The sequence below is a fragment of the Eubalaena glacialis genome, chromosome 1 (genome assembly GCF_028564815.1).
Source record: "Eubalaena glacialis isolate mEubGla1 chromosome 1, mEubGla1.1.hap2.+ XY, whole genome shotgun sequence".
Classification (NCBI taxonomy): domain Eukaryota; kingdom Metazoa; phylum Chordata; class Mammalia; order Artiodactyla; family Balaenidae; genus Eubalaena; species Eubalaena glacialis.
In genome coordinates, this window is record NC_083716.1 from 76488646 (window position 1) to 76496528 (window position 7883).

Below are 7883 nucleotides of genomic sequence, written 5' to 3' on the forward strand. Positions count from 1 at the left end.
GAAAACTGCGAATAATTCCAGGGTCAGTCACTCCCATTTACTCTAACGTGCTTCTCTGACCGGCCGGGTAAGCCCGCCTCTCCTCCTTGGGGTCCCATCCCCCATCTGACCCCCACTCAGCCTCCTCCTTCGGGAAGAGCAGCAGGCGAAGAGCGCGCGGCTCACCCTCCCCCGGGCCGCCCCCAGCCTGCGCCCTGCCCTCTGCGCCCAGCTCGCTCCGTACTCGGGCGTCCAGGAGCTCCCCCTCCGGGCGGCGCGCGGTGGCCGCCGGCGGGGTTGGCAGCGGCGCCCACCGCCCGGCGGCCCCGGCGACTCACCCGCCCGCCCACGTGCGTGGAGAGGAGCGAAGCGCAACCAGTCGCGGCGCCTGCGCTTGCCACTGGTGGGTGCCTTACCTCGGAGGCCGGCGGGGGCCGTAACCCGAGCCCCGCTGCCACGACCCATATTTGCATAATTCGGTACCCCCCCACCCCTTCTTTCAGACTCAGGGCTGGAGATGCGAGTCGGGCTCCCCTCCGAGGCGTCGTCTTGCCGGTGGTCAGCGCGGGGGCCGCAGGACCGGCCGGAGCGCAGGCGGAGCGGGCCGGCGCACGTGGTAAGAGTGCAGCTTTCTTTTCTTTTTTCAGAAACGGGACTTCCCACGTTTTTGCCGAGGGTGGGGTACCTACAAGGGTGCTAATCTTGCTGCGATTTCCCCTTTAATTTTTATCTCCAATTGGAAAAGAGCGCGCAGCGCAAGCGAGAAACTTTCCCAAATTTTCTCTGGGCGTTTGAAGTCAGGAAGATGGCCGTCCGCGGGAGAACCAATTTCGCTGCGGGCAGGGGGAGAACCGGAGCGCCGGAGGAGAAGCAGAGGCAGCTCACCGCCGCCCCGGGGTCCTGACCACTGCGCGCGGGGCCGGGCGGGAGCGGACTCCCAGCGGCTGCGGCCGCGGCAGGTGAGCGGCCGGAGAGCCGCCTGCAGCGCTGCGCTTCTTCCACGGCGTGGCGCCGTGGCTCTCGGCCGCCCGGGCCCCCACGAGGCTGGGGCCGTCCTGGCCCGCCGCGGGAAAGGGCAAGGCCGGGCCCTAGAGGCTGTCCCGCGCTCTACGCCAGGCCTTGGCTGCTTTGGGGGCGGGAAAGTGGCTGGCAGGCAGCCGCTCGCCAGGTTTGAGCAATTGAGACCAACCTCCTACGGGGCCCCGGCCAGGCCAGGAGCGCTCCGGGGGTGGGCCAGGGCGCGCCGGGAGATAGAAGCGGTCTGTGCAGCTAGCCAGAACCCACCGCTATCTGGACCTCTGAAAAGTTTTTAAAAATTGCTTTGGGAACTAAGCAGAAAGGTTCCCATCGGGGCCAGTTTTTTTTTTTTACACGCAAAGGGAAAAGCGCGTACGGTGATGGCGACTCGAAACTGGCGTTAGCGTCACCGTTTGCTGTCACTCTGGACCTCGCTCGGCTCCCCGATGTGGCTCTTGGCCAGGGACAGGAAGAATATTCCTCCTCCTGTGTGTGTTCTGGAGTAGCGCTCGGGTGCGGGCAGAGCGCACCTCCGGAGGGTAGGCTTTCGGGGGTGGATGACTGCGGTGGTGGCAGGTACAGGCAGTGAAGGTGAGGATGGGTGTCTTCGCAGAGCAGCCTGTTCAGCAAACCCAGGCGCCCGCTCTGCCGACCAGGCATTCTGTTGGCGAGGCGAGCGCACGGGCGCGCTGTCAACAGGGAGGTGTGTAGCGTAAGGTGTGCGAGTGGGTGTGTGAAGAAGGCGGCGGGGGCAGGAGTGTGTGCAGCGGAAGTGGAGCGTGTGTGAGTGTAAGAGTGTGTGCGCGTGTGTGGCGGGGCAGGGTGAGTGTCCAAGCCTCCATCTGGACGCCCCCACATTGCCGACCGCCCAGACGCGCCGGGAAGGGCGCCCGCTCCGCGCAGCAGCTGAAGGGGGGCGGGGAGCGCGCGGGCAGAGGAAGGGTGGGGGGTGTCTCCGGCTGAGGATTTCTCTCCAAGCTCCCCGCAGTTATCTGCTCCTCCTAGGGTCTACCCCCCTCCCCGCCCCAAGGTGCCCAAAATACTTAAACAAACAAACAACCCCAAACCTGTTCCGTTTTCGCTCCTGTATAAATAGAACAGACTTTCCAAAAAAGCAATACCGCATTCACTCTTATCACCAGCTACTTCTTTCCACCAAGTAATTCAGAAAAAAGCAGTCAGCTTCCGTGAATGCATGCAGCTTTTTTTTTTTTTTTCTTCTCTGCCTCCTTTTGCTTGCGGTTTTGAGCTGCCAAGAAAGTGAGTAGGGGTTTGACTGTAGTGTCTCGGCTCCGCTCGGTTTCTTTCCGAAGTTTAATTTTCCGGAATGGCTCCCAAACAAGGGCTGGGGAGGCGGAGCTGCTGGCACCGGATCTTCGCCTTTTTTGGAAAGTCCCGGAGAACCGGAATTCCTCCCCTCCCGGGAGGCCGCGCCGCAGCCCGGACCGATCGCTCTCCCACAGTGGCCTAAGCCGGACCCGTGGCGCGCCCTATCCCCGTCGGGCCCTGCGCTCTGGACCCGGGCTGCGGTTCGGGCCCCGCGCCCCAGACCCCCGCGGATCCTCGCGGGCTGCGAGCCGGGAGTCGCGAGCCCGGAGGAGCCCGCGCAGCCGAGCCCCTATGCAAATCGGCCATGTGACGGCAAAAGCCGCCTGGCCCAGCCCTGTTCCTCAGTCCATATATGGGCAGTGACGTCACGGGCATTGAGGACCTGCCCATAAATACTTAGAGCAACACTTTCCGTCTAACCCGGAGAGCAGCAATTGATTAATAGCTCGGCGAGGGGACACACTGACTGTTATAATAACACTACACCAGCAACTCCTGGCTTCCCAGCCGGAACACAGGAGAGAGTCAGTGGCAAATAGCCATTTTTCTGCTTAAAAAAAAGCGACTTGTTTGCTAGTTTTGTTTCTGTTAGATTTTTTTTTGAGGTGGATAGTTGCTTTTAAGTGTGGAGGGCAAAAGGAGATACCTACCTAGGCTCAGTCCAATCCCTCTCCAAAACGGCTTCTCTGACACTCCAGGTAGCGAGGGAGTTGGGTCTCCAGGTTGTGCGAGGAGCAAATGATGACCGCCAAGGCCGTAGACAAAATCCCAGTAACTCTCGGTGGTTTTGTGCACCAGCTGTCTGACAACATCTACCCGGTGGAGGACCTCGCCGCGACGTCGGTGACCATCTTCCCCAATGCCGAACTGGGAGGCCCCTTTGACCAGATGAACGGAGTGGCCGGAGGTAAGCCGCGTGCCCCCTTCGCGGACCGGGACCCACGCAGCTCGGAGATGGTGGGGGGGTTTCGGTGCATGTGCAGGACTTGGAGGAGAGGGTCGGGGCGCGAGGTGGACGGTGTTGACTCAGCTGGCTTTGAAGAATGGAAGGGGGTGCAGGAGGAGCCCGCGTGAGCGGGGATCCAGGCGTTGGAGCTGGACGCGCGGGCAGATGCACCAGGTTGCCAGCGAGCGAGCGTGCGTGCGCTGCGGCGCGCCCAGCCCCCGGCGGGCGAGGGGTGAGAGTAGGAGAGGTGCCCCACCAGGCTTCTGGGCTTGTGCGGGCCTTTCCGCCGGCCGCACCCCAGCCTCCCCTCTCCCGGGGTAGGGGCAAAGTGACGGGAAAGTTCGGGGCTCTGGAGGAAAGCTGCGCGTCTGGAGAGCCGAGCGGCGGAGAAGCCCCAGAGGAAAGCGTCCGCCGCTCCCTCCTCGGCAGAGGAGACCCGGGGAACATCTCGGAGCGCGCTCCCCCTGCGGCCTGCAGGAGCGCCCCCACCTGCGCGCCGCCCGCGAAATTGAGGGGGTTGGCCAGGCGGGGAGGAGGAGGTGGAGGGCGGGCAACGGCGGGAAGCGGCCCCCTGGCTGCCTAGGGAGGCCCATCGGGCACCGGTGCCGCGAGTCTCCTTGGCGATGCGGTGGAAAGTGGTCTCCCGCAACCCCCGCGCCTTCCCCGAAGCCCTGCCACTGTCTTTGGGCTGGGGCGAGGACGCGCGGGTGTCGGGCAAGGCTGAAAAGGTTGGGGGGGAAGGAAATCTATAGCCTCCTTCCATCGCAGAGCCCGATTCCCTCCAGCAGTGGGAGAGGGAGGAAAGGAAGGCACCTGGGATGGGGAGCAGCCGGGAAATCATTGACCCCCTTCTTTGGCTCACCTCTCAGGCTGACACCTTCGCGGCAGTGGCTGGGATCAGTCTTCTGGGTGGTGTCTGCCCCAGCCGTGAGACCCCCCCAGGCAAAGGAGAGGGAGTGAAGTTCCAGGCAGATGGGGAATTTTTAATACTGTTGTTGCTATTTTTGGGTGTTTTTATTGGGGACTAGAGCCACAGATGGCTGTATATGGGGGTTGGGAGTGCTCATCTGCTTTCCTGGAGGTAGTTTGCGTCCTAGACTGTCACTGGCTGCCACAGTAGGATCTTGGGCTAGCCTCTTCTAACTGTCTTTGGGCCACAATTTCCCCACCTGTTGAACTCTGCCTCAGCTCTACAGTGCTAAGATCCTGGGCCTTGGGGTTGGACTCATGTGAGACGGGGGTGAGAAGGGATTCTTGGCTGCATTCTCATTGCTCCACCTCCATTCTTCCTTTCCCCTCCCCAGATGGCATGATCAACATTGACATGACTGGAGAGAAGAGGTCCTTGGATCTCCCATATCCCAGCAGCTTTGCTCCTGTCTCTGCACCCCGAAACCAGACCTTCACTTACATGGGCAAGTTCTCCATCGACCCCCAGTACCCCGGTGCTAGCTGCTACCCAGAAGGCATCATCAACATTGTGAGTGCAGGCATCCTGCAAGGGGTCACCTCCCCAGCTTCCACCACAGCCTCATCCAGCGTCACCTCTGCCTCCCCCAACCCACTGGCCACTGGACCCTTGGGTGTGTGCACCATGTCCCAGACCCAGCCTGACCTGGACCACCTCTACTCTCCACCGCCGCCTCCTCCTTATTCGGGCTGTGCAGGAGACCTCTACCAGGACCCCTCAGCGTTCCTGTCGGCAGCCACCACCTCCACCTCCTCCCCTCTGGCCTACCCACCACCTCCTTCCTACCCATCCCCCAAGCCAGCCACGGACCCAGGTCTCTTCCCCATGATCCCAGACTATCCTGGATTTTTCCCATCACAGTGCCAGAGAGACCTACATGGTGCAGCTGGCCCAGACCGCAAGCCCTTTCCCTGCCCCCTGGACTCCCTGCGAGTCCCCCCTCCACTCACTCCGCTTTCCACCATCCGCAACTTTACCCTGGGAGGGCCCAGTGCTGGGGCCACAGGGCCAGGGGCCAGTGGAGGCAGCGAGGGACCCCGGCTACCTGGCAGCGGCTCCGCAGCTGCCGCTGCTGCCGCCTATAACCCACACCATCTGCCGCTGCGGCCTATTTTGAGGCCTCGAAAGTACCCCAACAGGCCTAGCAAGACCCCAGTGCATGAGAGGCCCTACCCGTGCCCAGCAGAAGGCTGTGACCGGCGCTTCTCCCGCTCCGACGAGCTAACACGGCACATCCGAATCCACACGGGGCACAAGCCCTTCCAGTGTCGGATCTGCATGCGCAACTTCAGCCGCAGCGACCACCTCACTACCCACATCCGCACCCACACTGGCGAGAAGCCCTTTGCCTGTGATTACTGTGGCCGCAAGTTTGCCCGGAGTGATGAGAGGAAGCGCCACACCAAGATCCACCTGAGGCAGAAGGAACGCAAGAGCAGTGCCCCCTCCTCGACGGTGCCGGCCGCCTCCACCACCTCCTGCACTGGGGGCGCGCAGGCTGGGGGGACCCTGTGCGGCAGCAACAGCAGCACTATTGGTGGAGGGTCGCTCGGCCCTTGCTCATCTCGGACCCGGACACCTTGAGATGAGACTCAGGTTGACACACCAGCTCCTTGAGGCCCTTCATCCACTGGAGCTGCACGACAAACACTACCACCCATTCCTGCCCTTCCCTCATTTCGTTGGGCAAAGGGCCTTAGGAGCCTAGCACTGCCCCCACCCCTTTCCACTTAGAAGCAGGTCCTTCCTAAAAGTTAGCCCACCTTAGTCTCTCTTAGGTGAGTTGACTGTCACCCCAAGGTAATGGGGAGGCTCAGAAGGGGGTTGGGTGGGGGTCCCTGGCCTAGAGGGCTGAGGCATGACCCTACTTTAAAGGGTTCTTTGACTAGGTTTTGTTTCCCCTCTCTTATTTTGACTGGTTACAGGTTTTTGACTCTGGATGTCAGAATTGATCTGAGACTTTTTCTACAGTAGGTTGGGAGATGCTCATCCCTTCAGGTGGGGATAGCAAAAAAGGCAGAAGCAAAACTGATGTGCACTTTATGGCTTGGGACTGATTTTGGGGATGCTGTACAGTGGGTGAAGCATGGCCTTTATAAAGCTGCATTCTGTGGCCCTAGAACAGTGAATCAAAGCTTATCTAGTCATCTCAACCCTTTAAGCAATATGTATTATAAACTCAGAGAACAGAAGTGCAATGTGATGGGAGGGACATAGCAATATCTGCTCCTTTTTGAGTGGTTGAGAAATGTAAAGACTATTTTTTCAGTGTATATCCATTCAGATTTTGTGTATTTTTGATGTGCACTGTTCTCCAAGTTCTGAACCTTTGGGAAAAAAAAGTAAAGCATTTATGATCTCAAAATGAGTCAGAGGTTAACTTATTTAAAGGGGGATGTACATATATTCTCTGAAACTAGGATGCATGCAATTGTGTTGGAAGTGTCCTTGGTGCCTTGTGTGATGTAGACAATGTTACAGGGTCTGCATGTAAATGGGTTGCCTTACTATAGAAAAAAAAAAACCATCACTCCCTGGGTTTAGTATGGCTGTATATTTCTGCCTATTAATATTTGGAATTTTTTTTAGAAAGTATATTTTTGTATGCTCTGTTTTGTGACTTAAAAGTGTTACCTTTGTAGTCAAATTGCAGGAATGTAAATAATGTTACTGGAGCTGACTTGTTTGGTTATTAGCTCTTAATAGTTGTGGAAATATAAATGATTTATTCTAACACAAAACCACTAACTAAAGTTCAGATAAGGAATGGTTTATGACTATGATGTAAATAAATACTTTTCAACAATATTTTTGCTGCAGAAATTACTTATGAAAGATTTATTGGGTGGGACTTCAACAGTACCCGGTGGGTTTTAGTACTTTGACCAAGCCAGGATCTCCAAGTCTTCTTTGCTAGCCTTTCAACACCAGCCCTCTCGCCCCAAAGCAATCTCCATTCATAATCAAACGCTAGCGTTCCGGGGATTTCCCCCATGCATTAGTGTAAAAGTGGGGAGGCGTTGTTTTGACTCATTGTTCCGTCCTCTATAACAGCCTATAACTTCTCTCTGCTCCTGAGTGGGCTCCGGAAAATAAATACTTACAAACAAGTGCCCACTCGGAGACTACACATTTGCGGCTGTTTTCAGAACCCTGACCAGGGCCAGGAACTCAGACGAGATGTGGCTTTGTGGAAAGTGTGGTGGCGTGGTCAAGCTGGAAATGACTTTCAGGTTCCAGGATTAGTCTCATGACCACAGAAAACTTTTTGAAAAGCGCTATCGCCTCTTCAGATCAAAAATGAACTCAGACACTGCTGATGACAGCATTAATAGGTTGCCAAAGGAATTACCCCAGGACTCATTTCTCTCCAGCCTTGTCTCCCCAATTACACCTATTCAGAAGGATCATTACACTGCCATAGGTTTGGTGGGTCCGGAGACTATTCACCTTTTTAGATAAGTGTATACCAGCCTTAAGAAAACCTCAAAGACAATCTGAATCAAATAGGCAAAAATGGTCCTCCATGGCACTGGATAATGGTTTGCAAAACAATACACTATAGGGGTCATTTTACTGCAAGCCTTTTGTAGTGATTTTTAAAATATAAATTCACCCCCCCCCGCCCCCCCGCCCATAGTT

At 57.3% G+C, this 7883-nt stretch overlaps 1 protein-coding gene across 1 annotated transcript; it reads left to right on the forward strand.

The window, feature by feature from the left end:
- The first annotated feature begins 2755 nt into the window (after nucleotides 1–2755).
- On the forward strand, nucleotides 2756–6569 carry EGR2 (early growth response 2). Its single transcript, XM_061197938.1, has 2 exons — nucleotides 2756–3232; nucleotides 4576–6569. Exons 1-2 carry the CDS (start codon nucleotides 3064–3066, stop codon nucleotides 5823–5825), a joined length of 1419 nt encoding a protein of 472 aa, XP_061053921.1. The 5' UTR covers nucleotides 2756–3063; the 3' UTR covers nucleotides 5826–6569.
- Nucleotides 6570–7883: the final 1314 nt, after the last annotated feature.

Coding starts and splice junctions, on each gene's coding strand:
- EGR2 (XM_061197938.1), top strand. CDS start 3,064: ATGATGACCGCCAAGGCCGTAGACAAAATCCCAGTAACTCTCGGTGGT. Junction 3,233..4,575: donor GATGAACGGAGTGGCCGGAG/GTAAGCCGCGTG, acceptor TCCCCTCCCCAG/ATGGCATGATCAACATTGAC.